We start from the raw sequence: 19,309 nt of genomic DNA on the forward strand, positions 1-19,309 counted from the left end.
TGCACGATGAAATGTCGTACAATTATGAAAGTCAATAGTCGCAATAGAAACAACAAATAGTAAGTAATAACATGTTGATGATATAGATTGATGCTTTATCAAAGTAGTTATACGTGTATTTTACTCACAGCTCGTAGCAATAATCTTAATTTAATAAGTACTTACAGTGGTCCTTTCGGGCATCTTAACATTAATTTATCCGTATATTCTGTATTCGTATATCTTGAATACCGTTTCTGGCGTTATTTTTCTATGAAATATAAGCGTTAAGCATTAAAACAGTTCTTAATATTATCGTTATTACTTGAACTTGTATTTTAAGTCTGAACATGAAAAAATACTGCCATATACAGTAATATAACAACAAACTTTGCTACATATAAACTTAATGAAAGTGTATGTAGTAAAATATTGATAGTTGTGATATGTTATAATAAACATTGTTAGACAATTCAGTAATTAATTTGTTCTTATACAGCCTTCTGTTTCTTTAATACACCGCGAATCAAACAATTCTGCAAAGCAAGCGAAAGATCTAATCGTATATAGTATAACGAAATATATAAACATTTTATTTTTATTTATACCAATTACAGCCCTTTGTTATAATATATTTTATTCGGATGTTCACGTTCACACATCTTTTCTTGGAATATTTCGTATTCTTCTGGACACATTTTCAACAATTCCGGCTTCATTGAACTTCCAATACAAAATATATCAGTATGCAATTTATAGTAATCCTTGTTCAAAAAGTGTCGTGCATTATAAATTATTCAGTATTAATTGTTAAGACTTACTTCTTCTGCGGGAAAATGGCGAGTGCCGAAGGGATCATGATTAAGAGACTGCGTAAAAATAATATTTATGTTTTTATAATTTTGTTTTATCTATTTGCGTTATCTATGTTCCAATTTTTTATGAATTTTATTTTACTTTTATAAGTAATACTGCAACTTAGATGGAACACGTGACCAGTACTAATTTGCACAATGTTCGACATAACAGCATAAAAATCTCTCTTACAATTAGCATCACGCAACGTTACTAGCATAATGCGCTGTGAAAATTACCAAAGTGTACACAAGCTGATTTCGACGGGAAGAACGAGCCACGGGCGAAGTTGGTAGAAACAATGCGATCGCATTTGTTGTGTCAGGACTGGAATCATCAGCATTCCCGGCGCGGCTATTATTATCCTCGTAAGGATGCATTCAGAAATACCTTTAACGGCGGCCACCTGCGATTTCATGATGCACACTTCGTCGTCGTTCTTAACGAATACAGGAATACCCCGTGTGATCTCCCGTTGTCTCATGAGTGGCAGATTCACCACGTTTCCAACAGCCACCGCGCAGAATGGGGCGAATCTCTATGATGAAATAGATAAAAATATTTAAATAAAAATATATAAAATAAATAAAACAGATAGAAATAGATGAAATAAGATAAAAATAATTTTGTCAATCAGTAACTCTTCCTTTCTTTATTCGTAATTATAAATTCGCTTGAACGTCGGAAATTAAAGTTTACAAAAAACCCGAATTTTGTAAAACTTTTACATTTTTGTGACCGATATTTATTAACGCTGCTGCTTAAATATTAAAATAATAAAAACGATCAAGATTTCTTTTAACGACGAATTTTGTTCTATTAGTTGGGAAGAATATGGAATGGAAACAAAGGTTTAAAGGTGATCGGATTAACTGCAAGAAGAGTTCCTCTGCCGGAAAGGAGGTTCCTGAATCCCAAAGCGGCCGCGCAGCTCGCCGCGGTGGCGAACACAAAAGCTTGCTGGATCGCACTGGTGTCCTGCGGATCATCGCTCATCGCGTTTCGATTGGTATAATTGACGAATGCGTTGAAACCCTGATTAATCAATTGACATACAATCACGCTGCAAGTGGATCTGATGGAGATGCACGTTCCGTAAATAAGACTTGAGAGCAATTGGGTGGAGCGATTTGTTTGCAACAATTATTACGTGTTATCTCACTTGTAAAAGGTCAACATGGCAGTGGTGAGGGCGACAGACCCTGGCAATTGAAAAGACATTCTGCCCACCACGTGCATTAACTCACCATTGTCGGGATGGAAAGCGCTGTCCCCGAGTTGCTTTGCGTATATTATGTCCTTTTTCTGGAGATCTTCCGGCTCCTTACCGGCTCTGGAAATTGATCAACCAATCTATTTTCTACTACTCTCGTTTATAATAAATAGCAATAGCAAATAGTAATTGAAAAAAATATAGAACAAACAAATAAATTTTTAGTATTATAAGTATAATGAAATTTTAGAAACTTTTTCTTTTAATTTAAAATGGCAGTTCTACTGTCCCAACTCACTTGTAATCCTCGCAAAGCTTTTTCGCTTCCCTCAATTTATTCTCCGGCACGAGGATCGTGCGGCAGTCGGTGATGAAGGCATAGTGCATCCATCTTCCAAAATACGTATCTTGGCTCCAAAGTGGCTCATCGACGTCAATTCTGCCTTCCGGTTTATCCTTAGAACCGTCGCCTTTTCTGAACATCGTCATCTGCGACTAATTACTTAGCTCTCATTATTCAACATAATTTAATAAGAAATAAATATCGACACAAGTAGTAGCGTACATGTGTAAAAATAGTAACTGCAATATGTGTCGAACAATCTTTGCACGGAATAAATTTTGGAGAAAATTACGCCAACTTTGTCTTGGAGACGGTAAACTGCGATTCGATTAAGGACAAAAGTTGTCGGATGATAATTTTGGTAAAGTTTCCGACATTCTCTGTCTCATAACGTTTGTTTGATAACGCAAATGTCACTTTTCAACATCACAACAACATTTAACAGGATATCGTGAAGCTCCTCGCAGGATCTCCGCCGTTTCGATTCTTGAAATATCGCAATGCTATTTGTAGTCACGGGATCATTGAAAAGCGCAGTTGCGCTACTTCTGTTCATGCGCATGCATTCGATATCTCGATCACGGACGTAATTTTGAATTTGAATGGATCAACATTTAAACAACGAGACTGCAAGTACAGATACAAGTATATAATAATAAAAAAATGTATTCAAATTGTACTGGTAAGTTCGATCAATTTAAAGGAATGCGATTAATCAATATCGAACAAACAAAATCGCAGCCACTCTTTTGACGGCAACGTTCGTTCGTTAATTTTATTTTATTGTTTATTTAACAATTTCAAGATTAATTTTTGAGATAACTCGCAGAAACAGAAATTAATGATAATTATCGGTATTTCCACTTGCGCGTGCGTGTACTCGGGCCATCGGAAATGGTAGAGTAACAGAAATTTAAGCATCATAACATAAACACATGGACACGACGACACGATCGTCCCTAAATATTGGCAGTACTTTGCAATATCACGGGAAACATCGGTGCGAGGTAATTCCCCTTCAAGATCTTCCGAAGTTGAAGTCGGGTCGTTTATTGTAATCTTTGATCGTGATAATTAAAAATGGCGAGGACTAATGTGAAATACCGCAAGCCTTCTGTTAAAGAATGTATCGACTCTCCAAAGAAGTAGCAACAACAAAAAAAGGTGTTGCAAACGCTACGACGGACATGGAACTTATCGACAGTATTTGCGAAAATTATCAAAATACTTGTATTAGTTAATCTGCTGTGGTTTATCTGGTCTGCTAGCTATATACTGATTGACGAACTCGTGCGTGTTCTTCGGGAGGAAATATAAATTCTAAAAAAATTACTGCAGCACTTTTAAGCGGCGAGTCATTTTTCAATTCATACTTTTATGCGTAAAGTAAAATCTCACGTGAGATCGGTCACATCTAACGAATTTGTACAGCATAAAAATAGGAATTAAGAGATGAGACAACTTTAAATCGTATTTCGTTAACGAGAATCAGCAATTATGATTAATCGAAATTAATGCAATCGTCCACTTTGGTAGTAACTTTCGTCTCTGCATGCTTCATTTTATTTTTACACCAATTTGCTACAAAGTTCCGTTTTCAAAATTAATATTTTCAGAATTATACACATTGATCTCGAAAATCACATCGTTGAAGAAATTCCAAGTTTGTTCCTCCATTGTAAAAAAAAAAAAACACTTCTTAATCTTTACCGCTACGTAAACCTTGAATGTCGTCCAACATTCAAATTTGATTTTTTAAATTTGAAATTAAGTTTTCTATTAAACTAAGACCCATCTAAAATTACTTAAAAAAACGGAGTTCGTTACTTATTTACATTCTAATATGTCGGAAAATATTCGACATTAAATAACTGTACGCTTAAATCTACTTTCTTGACAAGAAACAGACGATCTCAACTTCATCGAAGTTGCTAAACAACCTTGCATTCACCTTTTATTCCCAGAAGCCCTGGAATACTTCCTTTCGCTCCAAGATAACAGGGGAACACATAAGATGTTTACGAAATTTATCGATTCGATATATATCCGTTAGACACGTCGTGTTCGTAAAGAGACATCGCCCTTTTACCGTATACTTAATAATTACGAAGAGAAAAAGGCTGAAAATCTCTCTCTCTTTCTCCCGAGATAACGACGCGAATCAACACATTGAGAAAATCATAGAAAATCAGAGTTAATAACGACTTCCTAACTAAGGCGACGTTATACGACGGACAGTGGTTAAGAGGTAGTAACGATGCTTTTTCAGCATGGTCAATGTGGTTCTTCGACATCTGCCTCTTTCCTAATCAGTTCTTCCGTCCGCCGCGTCTCTTCATCGAGGACGTACACTGCGGGCAATACCATTTACCCTTGGGTGGCGCAGTGATACCCACGCACGGATAATGAAACCATTCGAAAGGGCACTGAAAGTAGTCAATATAAATTATATTCGCTGTAAAACGTTAATTTTGCAATTAAATACAAAGTAACGTCTTAAATATCGCAACAAGATTAATCTCATTTTCCCTAAATGTACGCAAAGATATCGAAATTGTGCACTCACGTCTGAGTTATCACAGGCAACCATATCGCCGTAGGATACTTGATTGCATATGCAATATCGTGGCTCGTTAGGATCGTACGTCCATTCTGGATTATCCGGATCGACTACTTGCGTCGACGTCACCACCAGTGGCGATACAGGCTGCTGGACCGTCGTCGCGATTACGCTCGAGCTTGGCACAGTCGCCGTCACCTTCCTAATTCAGAAACGCAACGTGTTCTTTGTCACAGACGCCACACAAATTTGTTTACAAGATAACTTTTTTTCTCCTTATGTACAACACGTACTTCTTGTGCTTCTTCGTGGTCTCCTGGATCGCGGCGATGGCGGTTTGCGCCGCGCCGGCCAGCTCTCTGCTGAATTCCGCGGCATGCACGCCGCCAGTGTTGATCGCCTCGTAGCTGGCTTTCAGACTGGCCGAGCGTCTGCCCTGCTGCATGGACTGCGTAGCCGCGATCGCTTGCGACGCCGCTGCGGCGATAGCGTTACTACCAGCACCGATGTGGCCGAGGTTGTAGCAAACCGAGCCCACGGAATTGGCGATCGCCGTCGGTGCCGGTGCAACGTTGCTTGTCGCGACAATAGGCGCGGAATTGGCCGACGCCGGCCGCGATTCCGGTAAGCTCGTGGTCGCGGGCAGTTTCTCAACCGCCAGCCTCTTCTCGGTCGACGTGGAAGACGCGTTGGAGTCTCTCCGTTTCTCCGACCGAGCTGGTATAAATAGCTTATAAATTAGTATTTGCTTCGAGAATTATTTTTCCCGCTTAAAATAATAATAGATTTGCCGCGACGAATGAATTCTGTAAATAAAACTGCTAAAAGATTTTAATTCTTTCACAAGTTCAACATAGCGTAACTGTCATTTTGCGATCTGGGAACATTCTGATGTAAATAATCGAAATTTACATTAAAAGTATTAACAGCTTACAGTGACTGTGATTGTCTCGCGTTCTGCTCGGGGTGAAACTGTAACGGTTCTCCTTTTGACTACTATTTGTAGGTGGCTGATCCAACTCCAGGGACCTCTTCTCCAGGATCTCAGTGATGCCCTTATTGTCTGCCTCGAGCTCCATCTTGAACTTGTGCAATTCCTGATCGAGCCTTCTCAAATACCTGTCCACCAAGTCGTACATTTGATTGGCTAAATGTATTTTCTCGTCAGCATCGTCCAGAGTCTTGTAGTATTCTCCTTTAATAGCCTCGTACTCCGCCTCTTTTTCACTGGGCTTCATCTTCTTGGCATTGGAGAAGAACGTCTTTACCTTCTTTTCCAAGCTGTCCATTGAATCTGAGAGTTTCAAGGATTTATTATTATTAATATTATATGACTGTCATCATTGTTTCATTTATTACGTCATGCAACTACATACTTTGTACACCTAGATCCATCTCCCTCATTTCGGTAAATCGATCCCTCAGCTCTTGTGGAAGATGCTCGATCACTACAATCGCAAGATTAGTGTCAGTAAAAAAATCATTCCAATCTTTCATAAATCTAAATGCACATATAGAATAGAACTTATTATTGCTTAATTGTTTTTGATTTTTAAGGATCTTTCTATATAATCATTAACTTAACAAACAAATCTTCTGACACATTATTTTTTATGTATAGCATGTATCTTTTATCATTCCGTTCATTAAAAAGCAAGCATTGAGCTTTTGCGCAAGTTTGAGATCAACAATCTATTTTCTTTTTCAAATCATTTTTTAATATTATTATCATTATATTAACAAAAGACAATAGACCATTGTTACAAATAATTTTGTCATTCTATTGCTAAAGGGAGCGTTTGTTAAACAATATTCCAGTAATTTAAAAGATATGACAATAAAATTGTTAATTGATAAAAAGACAGTACTTTTATTAACTTTAAGAATAATTTCTTATTGTCATAAACAATAATGAAAATTATATACATTGACTACATCGACAAACATGCGCCTAACCTCTCGACGCAAAGTTGCGCCGCGAGGTGTACGCGGTTTTTCATTATTTTGTAATAATCGTGAGGAAAAGACCAAGATCGCCGTGCAAAAGGAGGTGCGGATTGCCCCGCGGAACATAAAGAAAAATGGCTGCATTTGTCGTCAGCTCGCGAAATCGCGTGAACGTGTCAAGCCTCTTCTAGGTTAGCTGCGAGCCACGAGAGCAGGTTAGAATACCGCGGGCGAGACGAGCGTGACGCTTTTGCTACGCACTTTCAACGTAATCCTCGAGGTAGAGCATTTTCCCGCGTTGTCTATTGCCCACGATTAATATACTTGACTAGTATCCGCTGCTCGTTGCTCGAAAATCGCGAATTTTCAAGGAAAAGCGCCGCCCGATCAAAAGCGTGCCCGCGCCGCGTCAACCCCTTCGCTTCCGCATTTTTGGCATGCTTTTAATGATTCCAGCATTTTTGAACTTTCGGCCGAGATTGTCAGTGGAAATTTTCGGGGAAGCACGGCACTCGTTGTAACGAGACAGCCAAGGAAAGACACGATTAGGATCATATAGTTTGATTTGGGATTATTTGAAGCATTATCGTGTATCTCGCCATGTTGTACGAAAGGCAGGGATGTAGCACGAGAAACTCGGCACCCGATTAAGAGACTGTTAGATTTCAATATTTCTTTCTATGTGATTAATCTTTGACTAAATTTCGCTTTTTATGCGTCTTTTTCAATTTATCATTACTACGTTAATTTTTTACCCGACTTTTGATTCTCGAGTTATTTGTAATAAAAATCGTGTATTCGATAATTAATGCTTTGATCGACTCTTCATTATTTTACATTCAATTTCGAAAGGTTTACTTTAGTATAAAATTAATATTTTTCCAGCAAGATGATACGTCGAAGTCCAACACGCATAGAGATGCGCCTGGACGATTTGCAAGAATACGAAGACATAAAAAAAGCACATGAGGCCAAGAAAGATCCCGAGAGAAAAACATCCATGAATCCTCCTGCATGGGGCGGAAAGGTTCCCCAGAGCGAGATCCAGGAACGCATCGGTTACATGCAGCAGCCGCAGCAGCATCCGGCCACGCATAATCGATCTACAATGTAGCAAATTTATAGGACATGTATCAATAAAATTATGTACGATTTAATAGAACCTTTTAGGTTTTAAATTTTATATTATTTGACATAATTTTGTATAAATATTGCTATATCTTTTATATAATCTTTATATTAATATCTTATATGATAGATTTATTCCTCACTCATACAATTAGAATAATTGCTTTTATTATTAAGACAACGTTTCTATTTACAAATGTTTAAAGTTTGATTTTCTGTTTCTATTTTTATTTGCGAAATTACATGAAATATATAATATTAATGAACGATGTCTACATTCTTCTTCCTCTTCTTCATTTTCATGGATATAGGTCCTGGCATCTTGAACACCGTGCTTAAAAAAATATAATTATTCATGATTATTATACATAGTTCACACACTGTATCAAAGATGTAATAAATAGGATAAAAATACTCACTGACACGTTGTGCATATTGGACTAAATTTACAAAAAACTGAAAGAGAAAAAAATAGTTATGTGATATTTAATATAAAACTTTAACAATGATTAATATTGCGTAACTTTAAACCAATCGTTTCGTATTACATTTGGGGCCATTAGTAACATAATTCATTCGATGTAACAGTATATTCTTACTTGATAAACATATAGAACAGACGTATCCAATATCAACGAGTTCCTGATGGCAGAAGCAGGCTGCTCTATAGTCCACCTTCACCGGTGGGGGGAGGACTAATTTTGATCGAACGTTAGGATCTGGCAAGAAAACCCACTAAACCAAAAAAAGAGCAGTAATTCAGTCACAATAAATCACAGAATCACATTTATATTGATCATCACGTGAATCTGAGTGTACATAATTTACCAATAAATACTGCAGTAGACCAGCGAGCTGCGGTATCTTCAGATAATTACCGCCAGTGATGTCACAGCCTTGCTGCAAGAGCGTCAACTCCTGATCCAGGCTACACACATCCAGAATGACGTTCTGCAACAATCACGTACATCTCTTTCATCCATTATTTTATTATGACAGGTGATAAAAATCCGAACAAACCATTCTCTGTGCCGTGAAGAATATATTCATGTAATTCATGTACTGCGTGGCCGAATCGTGGCTGCCGGTAATCACCAGTATTCTGGAATGCAGTTTTTGGCCAGCGACCCTGTCACGCTCCAGTCGTGCTATGTAACACAACGCCCTGCTAAGCGCGCCCGAGATGAGGCTCTCCGCGCTCAGGTCCATGGTGATCTCGCTGATGACCTGCTGCAACTGCTGGCGCACCGTACGCTCCACCATGGTGAACCTTTCATACTGACCGTCCATTTGTCTGATCTCTGCGGTACTCTCGCATGGGTAGAGAAACTGGGCACTGTGACTGTGGCATGCCATTATCGCGAGTTCGTTGTTCGACGACTGCATGAGATGGGCATTGGCAAAGACAATTGTGGAGTCCAGACACTGGGACAGTATCTTAGATTCTTGCCTCACTATCCGCTGCACCGGATTGACATCCAGCACTATTACCAGCAAACTGGTCTCTATTTCTAAGGACTTATCTGTTGACAAATGAATATAATTATAAGTATGATTATGATATTGAATATTGATGAAGTTATATAAAAAATAAATAGAAATAATTAGAAGAATCAAAGTTATTATATAAAATATTAAAGTACCAGTCGACATCTCGTTGTTAAATAACCTTGTTTTCAATTAGAAAGTTTGTTTGCTTTAATTAGAGAATTTGCGTGCACATTCTCGTCATCCGTTCCGATATAAACAACTGGGAGCAAGTGCACAGCACATGTGTGACTAGTGTGTAACAGATACAACCAATCAGGATAGTCAAACTCTTGTGTTAAAAGCAGAGCGTTAGTAGTGTCATCTGGAAGTGTCTTCGAAAATGTAAACTAGAAATTAATATGGCGTCACTTCCCGCGTAATGTGAATAAGAAGTCATCCCGTCCGTCATGTCATCTAACAATGGGTACGTTCGTTATTAAACCAAGCAACTATAATACCATCGGGAAACCAACTTTTATGTAAAAGAGAAATTAGAATTGATAAATAGACTTTGTTAATTGAAATTTACTGATAGCAACTGAAGTCGGGATCTCGTCCGCAAACTTCGGAAGTCAACCATGGTCTGTAAACGTGTCCATCGGCTTCTTTACTGGCCATGTAAGTAAAGAACGCTCTTTTGAATGACGCGGAAGGGAATTTTCCAAATTCCATGGTGCTCCACATGGTGCGGGCGTGAGAAACGCGTGCTTTGCGTACTCCGCTGTGAAAAGTCGCTTTCTCCTTTTCAATCTGTCGAAAAACGCAAACCAATAAATTAACCCAAATTAACATATTATATTAATAATGTCGGTACTTATCAAAGGTGAAACTAGAAGAATTGAAAAGCAAAAGTTGTGGAAAATTATAACTTTAAAATATATGATTAATACTTATATAATTTATAATTTATAACAATTATGATTGGTATTGATAATCGATATATACTATACATATACAGGGTGTCCCATTTTATATTTGTCAGTAAAATATTTCGATACGACGTCGTTTCAGAGAAAAATGTTTCAGACAAAAGTTATATGGCTTCGAGGGGGCAAGATGATGATATTCTCAATTTAATTGTAGATGGCGCCACTTTCGAGATTTCATCATGGCGGCCATTTTTTTAAATGGAAGTCGATTTTTCTCTCTAAGTGAAAGTTGTAGCTGATAATGAGACGAATACAACGGTTTTTTGTTTTTTGAAATTGGACCATTTTTCAGTGAGTTACAGCGTTCCAAAGTATACTGTTTTATAATTTAAGTATACACATAAACCAAATCTTGTATCGAAAAATGTTTCTTACAAAAGTTTTATGACTTCAAGGGGGACATAAGATGCTGCCACTGATTTGACCTTGGGTGCATCTGTCAAGGTTTATGTGAAGGTTAACTTTTTTTTTAATGGATCTCTTTATTTCTCATTATACAGTCTTGTAGCTTACCTCGAGAGCTTTTCAAAACACTATAATAAAGTATTTTTTCGTTAAATATTATTCGAGTTATGAGAACTACAAGTTACAATACTGCCGGCATTTGCATTACCCAAAGTGTACCGTTCTATCAACTATCCTACTTTTAGCGCTACCCAGGAACAACGACGTGGACGTAGTAGGTTTCTGTTCCCTTCGGGGTGCTTTATTAATGTGAGTCCCCTTGCCTCTTACAATTGGGGTGCTTGTTTAATGTGAGTCCCCTTGCCTCTCACAATTGGGGTGCTTGATTTACTATAAATTTTTCGATACAAGATTTGGTTTATGTGTATACTTAAATTATAAAACAGTATACTTTGGAACGCTGTAACTCACTGAAAAATGGTCCAATTTCAAAAAACAAAAAACCGTTGTATTCGTCTCATTATCAGCTACAACTTTCACTTAGAGAGAAAAATCGACTTCCATTTAAAAAAATGGCCGCCATGATGAAATCTCGAAAGTGGCGCCATCTACAATTAAATTGAGAATATCATCATCTTGCCCCCTCGAAGCCATATAACTTTTGTCTGAAACATTTTTCTCTGAAACGACGTCGTATCGAAATATTTTTCTGACAAATATAAAATGGGACACCCTGTATATATATAATACCTTCTTTTTTATCTCCTCTGCCCGATCAAAGATCAACCTTCTTAACTGTTGTTTTGTCATATGCAATGACGGTGTCTCGATCTTCGGCATTGGCACTGTTTCTATTAATTGCCAAATCGAAACGGTTTCTCTCATCAGATTTTCTGAGAGAACAGAAAAAATTCAATTAAAAATAGCGATTAAAATAAAAAAGAAAACTAATATTTCGATTTCGCGGATGAATTACTTTTGTCAGTTTCCGAGAAAGCAACACCCTCTCTATGCATAATCCAGTCTTGAAGTTGTGGCATCAGATAACATTTCGGTAATTTGGCGAACACGTACCCTTCCTCGGACATCTTTTTCAACTCGGCCTGATTTTAATTCGATTTAAATTTGAATTGCACGATTTTTCAAAATTCACAAGTAATTTGTTTGATTTCAAATTTATCTGTACGACAAATAGTTGATCGATATATAAGATATGCTTATCAATAAAATTCTTATATTAAAAAGATAGGTAATACCTTTATTATCTGTGTAAGATTAGGCTGACTACTTGTACGCTTCTTATCATCGCTGTCGTTTATCTGATGCCTCTGCTCATCCTCTCCCGTTCTCTCAATAATTTGTTTATACGACGTATCTGACCGATAACCAATCTTGCCAGTAGCTTCTTCAAAATATTTTTCGTCCTCAGGAATTACTTTACTGACAATTATCTCACGTGATGTATCTTGACGTTTTATCTCGCTGTCAGTCTTCTTGCTTGATGAACACAATTCTATTACCGCTCCAGATGTTTTCTCTTCCACGTTCTTATGACTTTTCCATGTTTCCTGAGTTTTCCCAACGCCCTGCATCGGTTTCCCTTGATCGCGCACATTTTGATAAGTACGGCGTGTCGAATCCCGTTCATTCATGTCTCCGTAAATTAGCGTTAGCGCTTCATCTCTGGCTTTCTTTCTGCGGTTCATTTCTTCCTTCAAAGCAGCGTCTTTTCTCGGCAACGGACCCGGAGGAACGTCCATTGGCGACCAGTGGCGATGTAGAGCAACCGATGGAATATCTTCCTTGCTCGGTTCGGGTGTTTGAAACGGCGTGGACATCTTTAAGCCATCGAGTATCGGTTGAGGAGGCGACACAGAGAGATCCTTCGCCACACCTGATATGCAATATTTCACGTCACCTTCGTGCTCGGTTTTCCTCGGAATTCTTTGCACTTCCGATATGATAAGATTCGTGTTTTCCACTATGGGTCTTGAGGTATCAACGACATGCATGAAAGCTTGCTTTTTCAAAGCCTTCAATCGCCGTTGACGCATCTTCCATCTGCTTCTTTCTTCGTTTCGCTCCACAATTTTTCTTTCATTCTTACATTCGCAAACGGGCTTCACCACCTTCAATCTGCGGGGTCTACAATAATCCATATTAGATATCAAACAATTATCTCAATATGTTTAATTTATAGTAATTAATGCAACAGAGGAATTTTTAGGAATTTTAATAATTATCGTTGTGTCAATTCTTTTCTTTCAACCTACCTGACACTTCGAGCATACTTTCTACACGATGTCCAGCAGCGAGTTCTATCTCTAGGCTGCGTGAAATAATCGGTCAATGCTGCGTCCTTCAAGGCCACGGTCCATCTTTCTTCTGGCGACTTCGACTCCATCAGCTTCTGTCGAGTTTCTTCAATATCTTTCTTCCGATCGGCAAAGCGAGCTTCCTTCGTGACGCCGCTATTACACCTGCATGATTTAGCTCTCTTCCGTGTCTTTTCTATCAAGCTTTTAGGTCCAGAGTACTTTTCAATTAGCTTCAACCTCTCGTCCGTAACTTCGCCAACGCACATGTCGTATGGCGATTCGAGAAGATCGTATTCGGGGATGTATTCATCGCTTCTTCGAGGACTGGCGGGTGGCGTGAAGTAAGCAACGCCATCAATGATTCTGTTCTCCTCCCTTAATTTTGTTCTCCTGGCTCCTCTCCCATCTTTCTTTTCTACTAAGCCGCCGACATTATACTTGAGTATTTTCTTCTTGCTTCTGTTTTCTCTACAATCACATGGTCGTCCACCAGGACGAATCGCCATACTCTCCAAAGGATAGTCCGGTTCGCAAAGGTAGGCCAGGGTCTTCTTCGCTGGAAGTTCCTGTTCTGATTTTGTTCTCCAACCGCAGGGTCCTTTCCTGATACGGCTCTCCTCTTCGTCGATTGAAATTGCAGAATCGCTGAGGTCGTCAGTTTTTTCTTCAGACTGACGGATTGCTTGCAACTCCTCCGGAAGAAGTGCCGGTTGGACGTCGCCTAGAATTCCTATGGGAAGCTTTAGCATATTCTTCAATCTCGCCATCTCTCGCTTTCGACCATCGAGCTGCTCAGTTTCGTCCACTGCGATCTTCTTTTTGTCTCTTTTAGAACGTTTTTTAACAATGTTTTTAGGTTGTTGTTGTTTAATTATTTTATTTGACGGTAACTTTAATTGCGGCTTTTTTATTTTATTTTTTGCCGTCGATTTAGAAATTTTATCTGAAAATTGTGTATCTTTCTCATCACCTAAAATCTTATTTAAAGGTCTATTCCTATCTTGCTTTATGTTCTTATCCATTGTATCCCTTTCTTTTTTCTGTTCTTCGAATCTTTTCGACAAATTTAAGGAAATATTACCGGACGCTTTATCACTTATATCTTTGTTTTTAGTACTTTCCGCAAATTTTTCCAGTTTCTTATTCGAGGGAGAGATATTTGTTTGTCTTTTCTGTGCTCCGGGTGATGTAGAGGTTGCAGGTAATACTGGAGAAGTCAATTTCAAAGTAAGTTCATAGTCCGTCTTCGATATTTCTGCTGATGGCGCTGTGCGTGATAGGTTCCAAGGATAATCATAAGCAGGATAATTAAGATCAGGAATAAATTTGTCTTTTCTCTTTTCTCGAACAGTTTTAGCCTCTTTCTTCATTGTGTCGATAAGTTCTGCTTTTCCTTCCTGTTCTTCTTCTCCTTGTTCTTCCGTTTTCTTCTTTTTCATTTTCAGTATTTCCTTCATAAAAGGATTACGTCTGCAGGATTTATCGCCAGGATATTTCTTGCAAGAATATGCGCCTGGTTCATTCGGTCTGTACTTTTTTCCAGGGCATAATCCTCCATCCTTTGTCCAAGAAATATCATCCTTGCTCAGGGAAGGACTTGCGCGATCCTCTTTGGACATTTGCTGAATAGCGCATGCACAAGGTGGAATGTTTCTAATAACAGGCTGAGGTGCTGGAAACTCAGATACTCGCGATGGTATATGTATCTTGTCTTTTTGAATACCCGATACGAGGTATTGAGTTTTGCCATTGTGATCAGTAACGCCATTAATGATGATATTTGTTGTAATCTCATCCTTTGAAGCAACCATTTCAAGTAGATCAATTGGCGATTCTGTCGGACTAGGTCCTGGGGAGTGCATAGCCACAGATCCAACGATATACCTGTTGCAAACAGTGTCCGTGGACTCGGAGAGATCATAACATTAGCACATATATTTAAGACTTTTAATCTTTAAACTTTAGAATTTTCGAAAAAAATCAAAAAATTCCAGGAATATCAAAAATTTAGGATTTGAACATTTTAGAACTCAAAAGTCTTCAAATGAGTATTAAACTGTGCCAGATTTTAGTAAAATTTTTGCATCCAGAATTTCAATTATTATTGTTTATTACTAGAACTGTTGTACAAGTTGTGCTCTATTCAATAAAATCACAGCTTTGAAAATATAGTATAAAAATACCAGAAACAAAATAAAAATAATGATAAGAGCGTGCATAAAAGACGTTCAGGTATAAGCTATTATATATATTTATTGTCACTGGAATCCACAGGAAGCTATTAGCTAAGTTATTCACGCTTACTTGTTTTCGTCATTCTGAATGATATTATCAATCAACAAATATGGTGCTTTGCTTTGCCGCATTCTCTCACGAGTCTTCCTAGTCTGCCGACAAAGGCAGCAACTGTCGCAAACTGGCTCAGGAAACGACAGTTTTGTGATAGACTGTATGCTCTTGATCAGTTCATCAGCCTCGTCTTCTACCTGCCTGAATTCCTCATCAGCGTTCTGCAGCCATTCCTGCCAGTTTCTGGACAGATTCTCTCTACCGCCGGGGAAGATCTTCTTAGGCTTATCACGTTTTAGAACCGCAAAAAATCTTTCATCACTGTTGCTTGGTGTCACATTAGCCACGCCACTGATTTCGTAAGTTACAGAACCTGTTGCTGCATCCTCGTACGCACCAGAAATCACATAATGAGCGTCCTTTTCACCCAGCCAGGATTTTTGGCTCGCTCTTGGCGGCTTCAGCACTAGTGTTTCTTAAAAAGATGTGAAAGAAATTGTTATATATATAAAATTAACTTTTGTATAATATTCTAAATATGTGTCTTTATATAATTCTTTCGGTTTCAAAACTATATTTTTTTTACTTTTATCTGGCAACTGAGGAACATCGATAATTGATTTTTCCACTTCCGAAATCTCCCGTTTTGAGAAATCCTTTTTATGTTTTAATTGATAATCAATGCTTGTCATACCTATTTTTTAATTACTATTTTAATAGAAATATTATTTATAACATTATATATTTTCGATTTATAATTTATTATTGATAGGAATCAAATAGTTTCTATATTTAAAACTACTAATTTACATCATTCGTATTTACTAGTCTGATCCAGCTTAGTTGCAGAAATCTTTTGTAGCTCCTTTGCGCTGTCTTTTTCAAGCTGTCCATAAATATTTTTCCCTTGTTTCTTAAATTTAAGCGCTGCATTGTTGTTATTGAGCAACTGATTATATTTCTGGTATGGTAAAATTACTTTTGGAACTGCTAAAAGTTTATATTGTTTCTGCCATTTCTGTAACTTGTTTCGATAACCGGCCCAATCAGAACGTCTAAATAATTCTTCTTTATAAGGACAACTGTCTTTTCGTCTCGGGAAACACGTTGGTGGTTTTGCTAAAATACGGATTAGCTATCAGTAGAAAAAAATTCATTAATCTCATTCTTATTTGAATACTATCAAATAATTAAACTACGTTTTGGTGGTAATTTTGGCATAATCACAGGTGGTAATCTTTTATGTAATTCCTCCACCGTCTGTGGTAATGTCAGAAATGCAATAGCCGATAATATTATTCTTTCATTGCAATCATAAACTTTTTCTGCAAGTTAAATAATAACATAAGTGTTACAAATCTGTTAATAAAATACATGATTTATTAATTTCATCATATTACTCGGAAAATTTGTCTTTCTTATGTCTAATATAAGAATACAGCAAAATATACTATATCCCTCTTCGAGGAAATCATTCCCGGTTAGTATTTTGTAAATTTCTCGCAAAAAGTCGACACCATTCAAATTGCACGACTTGTGTAATTCTTTTATGACAATCGGCTTCAACGTGAAAAATGTTGAAACGACGCCGATAGCCATCAAAGACTTCTGCGTGCCGCTTGTCGTTGTCTCCTCATAATCGGTGCGCATTACATTTTCTAAATTCATCAAGTTTTTCATCTAGAAATTTATATAATTGTATGTAAAAATTTGTATTTTTCTAAAAAAATGTTTGGAACATTAAATATTTTTTATTTATGCACAGTCTATTAGTTACAACTATTTTTTAATTAATAATATTATATTGGCACGTGTCAAATAGTAAATCTTTGTTAAAATAAAATTGACTTGAAGGATTAATTATTTATTTTTATATCATACTTGATTCGGAGAGAAGTCCTGATACCATCGTGGATATCGCAGATTCAACAAGTATTTCATTCTTTTTTTCACTGTAAAAAATAATATTTGAATAATTGCATAGAAGAATCAAATTTCTCTCGCATAAATTATACAAAGGAGCTTACAAGTAAAGCGATATAAATAATACATTCTATATGCAAAGCAAATATTTCTCGTTATGAATACAAGTATAAATATTACATCTGCATTCAATATTACATAATCCGATGTACAGGCAGACACGTAATCGATATATCGCTCAAATTTCACAAGCAATCGCAATACTTATAATCTAAATAATCGAATGGAAAATTTTGATATTATTCCTCACTTTGTTTTTTTGCAATGCTAATTATTTTGTCCCTCTCTTCATTATGGACACGTTGCTTTTCCGTCCAGAAAATATTCTTTGCCAGCGCGATCTCGTCTTCCAGATACCACTTTATGGAGCCATCCCTTCTATTGATGTGAAAATAATTCATTGTATCGTTTCCAAGTCGTTGCTGATCTTCCATCTCCGACATTCTGCCCTTGCCCAGTCGTTTCTTATTTCGGGAAAGCCGTGGCGTGAAAAATTGTGTCTGTATCTTGGACACTGGACACTCGTGCACGGAAGTTATCGCCGTTAAAGAGGATTTGTAAGGTGGCATTCGTTGATCATATCGCGAGAGAGGGTCAAAGCGATCCATGGAACAGCAAAACCCGAACGGCTTCAATCGTACGTCCATTTTTGGCCATTTTCTTAAGCGAGAGTTGATGACATCCAGAATAATTATTTTCATTATTATAAATATGAACAAGTTAATATCTAAATAATATTTAGAGATAACAGAAATTCTCATAAAAACTATTTAATCCTTAACGTAAAAAAGTGAATTATATTTATATAATATTAATAAAATTCTTTTTCTTATTAAAGGAAAAAAAATAGAAATATAGTTTATCGTCATTAATTTTATCTAATAATTATTTTGACGAGTGCAATTTTCTGATAGCGTATCGAAAGAGGTTGTTTACTTTTTCTGTTGATGCAATAATCGTGTGTTGGAGGTTCTTAGCGAAATTTTCGACATTCTTGAGATAGAAATCTGAGTCGCGCACTCGTGATTGCCGATGATAAAATATGTTTCTGTTTTAATAAATTGGTAAATTGATTTGCAAATAATACTTAACAATTTAATACATTGTAGATGAATGGTTAAGGTGATTGTATGCGTAGAATGTGTAGATAAAATGACAAATTGCGTTTTTAAATGTGTCATAGACAAAAAGATAATTAAGATGTGTCAATAGTCAATATAGATACAGGCACATGTACAGTCAGTGCCAAATCTATTGAATCTATCTCACCCCGTTCCCTTACTTAAAACTTGTATTAATTATTGTAATAATTATTAAACTATACTTCGAAAGAGAAAGAGAGAAATGAAAATTCAGTTTTAATGGAGAAGTATTTTCCAATAATAGAGAGAACTGTCTTAATGATATGTAAATCACCTTGACGTACTCGACTTCTTTTTATTGAAAGTTAGATGGCCTTGGGAGCGCACCCACACATGTAAGTTACAATATACGTGTAGTATATGCTCGTAGCGTGCATATCACATAATTACATGCAGTTAGTGTAACTCATTACCGCTTGCAGATCGATAAAGACCGATATCCAACAATGAATTTTTCATGCAACTAAGATACTGTAGAAGATAAAAGAAAACTTAAACATATTTTAATATACCAGCAGTGACTCTTACCTGGCTTGGAGTCATTTACAATATATCAAGTTAAATTCAATAAGGAGGCGTAAATTAAAGTTCAAATATCATAAATTTATATTTTATTTCGCAACATACATATCAACATTTGATATAATATCCGAGATGCGTGCGCAGCATCTAGAGGCTTTTAGGAATA

General features: G+C 37.0%; 5 protein-coding genes across 9 annotated transcripts; 1 reads left to right on the forward strand and 4 right to left on the reverse strand.

The window, feature by feature from the left end:
* Positions 1-291: 291 nt before the first annotated feature.
* LOC105276032 (sideroflexin-1) lies at positions 292-3,779 on the reverse strand. The gene is made up of 6 exons (XM_011333358.3): positions 2,346-3,779; positions 1,997-2,167; positions 1,708-1,909; positions 1,074-1,372; positions 801-848; positions 292-702 (listed from the first exon to the last, which is right to left on the reverse strand). The coding sequence occupies exons 1-6, from the start codon at positions 2,534-2,536 to the stop codon at positions 591-593; spliced, it is 1,023 nt and encodes a 340-aa protein (XP_011331660.1). The 5' UTR covers positions 2,537-3,779; the 3' UTR covers positions 292-590.
* A 144-nt stretch (positions 3,780-3,923) lies between these two features.
* Positions 3,924-7,426, reverse strand: LOC105276021 (inhibitor of growth protein 3). Of its 2 annotated transcripts, none has more exons than XM_011333338.3 (6): positions 7,159-7,426; positions 6,327-6,398; positions 5,885-6,244; positions 5,244-5,667; positions 4,957-5,152; positions 3,924-4,816 (listed from the first exon to the last, which is right to left on the reverse strand). In XM_011333338.3, the coding sequence occupies exons 1-6, from the start codon at positions 7,184-7,186 to the stop codon at positions 4,700-4,702; spliced, it is 1,197 nt and encodes a 398-aa protein (XP_011331640.2). In that variant the 5' UTR covers positions 7,187-7,426; the 3' UTR covers positions 3,924-4,699. The 2 variants fall into 2 exon arrangements, with proteins under 2 accessions (XP_011331640.2, XP_011331649.2); XM_011333347.2 differs by lacking the exon at positions 7,159-7,426 and adding an exon at positions 6,907-6,990.
* LOC105276002 (anaphase-promoting complex subunit CDC26) lies at positions 6,889-8,291 on the forward strand. Of its 3 annotated transcripts, none has more exons than XM_011333324.3 (2): positions 6,889-7,000; positions 7,783-8,291. In XM_011333324.3, exon 2 carries the CDS (start codon positions 7,787-7,789, stop codon positions 8,009-8,011), a length of 225 nt encoding a protein of 74 aa, XP_011331626.1. In that variant the 5' UTR covers positions 6,889-7,000; positions 7,783-7,786; the 3' UTR covers positions 8,012-8,291. The 3 variants fall into 3 exon arrangements, with proteins under 3 accessions (XP_011331626.1, XP_011331618.1, XP_011331611.1); XM_011333316.3 differs by lacking the exon at positions 6,889-7,000 and adding an exon at positions 7,023-7,112; XM_011333309.2 differs by lacking the exon at positions 6,889-7,000 and adding an exon at positions 7,040-7,177.
* Positions 8,177-9,820, reverse strand: LOC105275996 (general transcription factor IIH subunit 3). The gene is made up of 6 exons (XM_011333298.3): positions 9,669-9,820; positions 9,046-9,548; positions 8,854-8,976; positions 8,625-8,760; positions 8,445-8,481; positions 8,177-8,359 (listed from the first exon to the last, which is right to left on the reverse strand). The coding sequence occupies exons 1-6, from the start codon at positions 9,676-9,678 to the stop codon at positions 8,284-8,286; spliced, it is 885 nt and encodes a 294-aa protein (XP_011331600.2). The 5' UTR covers positions 9,679-9,820; the 3' UTR covers positions 8,177-8,283.
* A 56-nt stretch (positions 9,821-9,876) lies between these two features.
* LOC105275967 lies at positions 9,877-19,189 on the reverse strand. 2 transcript variants are annotated; one of them, XM_020030398.2, is made up of 14 exons: positions 18,416-19,189; positions 17,730-18,139; positions 17,378-17,448; positions 16,948-17,176; positions 16,696-16,821; positions 16,322-16,615; positions 16,083-16,190; positions 15,512-15,971; positions 13,163-15,091; positions 12,146-13,034; positions 11,866-11,992; positions 11,640-11,782; positions 10,085-10,305; positions 9,877-9,969 (listed from the first exon to the last, which is right to left on the reverse strand). In XM_020030398.2, exons 1-14 carry the CDS (start codon positions 18,658-18,660, stop codon positions 9,966-9,968), a joined length of 5,256 nt encoding a protein of 1,751 aa, XP_019885957.2. In that variant the 5' UTR covers positions 18,661-19,189; the 3' UTR covers positions 9,877-9,965. The 2 variants fall into 2 exon arrangements, with proteins under 2 accessions (XP_019885957.2, XP_019885961.2); XM_020030402.2 differs by lacking the exons at positions 9,877-9,969; positions 10,085-10,305; positions 11,640-11,782 and having other exon boundaries at positions 11,899-12,069.
* Positions 19,190-19,309: the final 120 nt, after the last annotated feature.

The sequence above is a fragment of the Ooceraea biroi genome, chromosome 6, assembly GCF_003672135.1.
Source record: "Ooceraea biroi isolate clonal line C1 chromosome 6, Obir_v5.4, whole genome shotgun sequence".
Taxonomy (NCBI): domain Eukaryota; kingdom Metazoa; phylum Arthropoda; class Insecta; order Hymenoptera; family Formicidae; genus Ooceraea; species Ooceraea biroi.

Bases quoted from the DNA above. Each gene is read 5' to 3' on its own strand.
- LOC105276032 (XM_011333358.3), bottom strand. From the start codon at position 2,536: ATGACGATGTTCAGAAAAGGCGACGGTTCTAAGGATAAACCGGAAGGC. The intron at 2,168-2,345 runs GTGAGTTGGGAC...ATCAATTTCCAG, and splicing joins AAGCTTTGCGAGGATTACAA to AGCCGGTAAGGAGCCGGAAG. The intron at 703-800 runs GTAAGTCTTAAC...TTGTATTGGAAG, and splicing joins GCCATTTTCCCGCAGAAGAA to TTCAATGAAGCCGGAATTGT.
- LOC105276021 (XM_011333338.3), bottom strand. From the start codon at position 7,186: ATGCTCTACCTCGAGGATTACGTTGAAA. The intron at 5,668-5,884 runs GTAAGCTGTTAA...TATTTATACCAG, and splicing joins GCGAGACAATCACAGTCACT to CTCGGTCGGAGAAACGGAGA. The intron at 4,817-4,956 runs GTGAGTGCACAA...GACTACTTTCAG, and splicing joins TTGCCTGTGATAACTCAGAC to TGCCCTTTCGAATGGTTTCA.
- LOC105276002 (XM_011333324.3), top strand. From the start codon at position 7,787: ATGATACGTCGAAGTCCAACACGCATAGAGATGCGCCTGGACGATTTG.
- LOC105275996 (XM_011333298.3), bottom strand. The intron at 8,761-8,853 runs GTAAATTATGTA...TTTTTGGTTTAG, and splicing joins GTCTACTGCAGTATTTATTG to TGGGTTTTCTTGCCAGATCC. The intron at 8,360-8,444 runs GTGAGTATTTTT...TATTTTTTTAAG, and splicing joins CCAATATGCACAACGTGTCA to CACGGTGTTCAAGATGCCAG.
- LOC105275967 (XM_020030398.2), bottom strand. From the start codon at position 18,660: ATGACACATTTAAAAACGCAATTTGTCATTTTATCTACACATTCTACG. The intron at 16,822-16,947 runs GTATATTTTGCT...TTTAACTTGCAG, and splicing joins TTTCCTCGAAGAGGGATATA to AAAAAGTTTATGATTGCAAT. The intron at 13,035-13,162 runs GTAGGTTGAAAG...GGATTATTGTAG, and splicing joins AAGTATGCTCGAAGTGTCAG to ACCCCGCAGATTGAAGGTGG.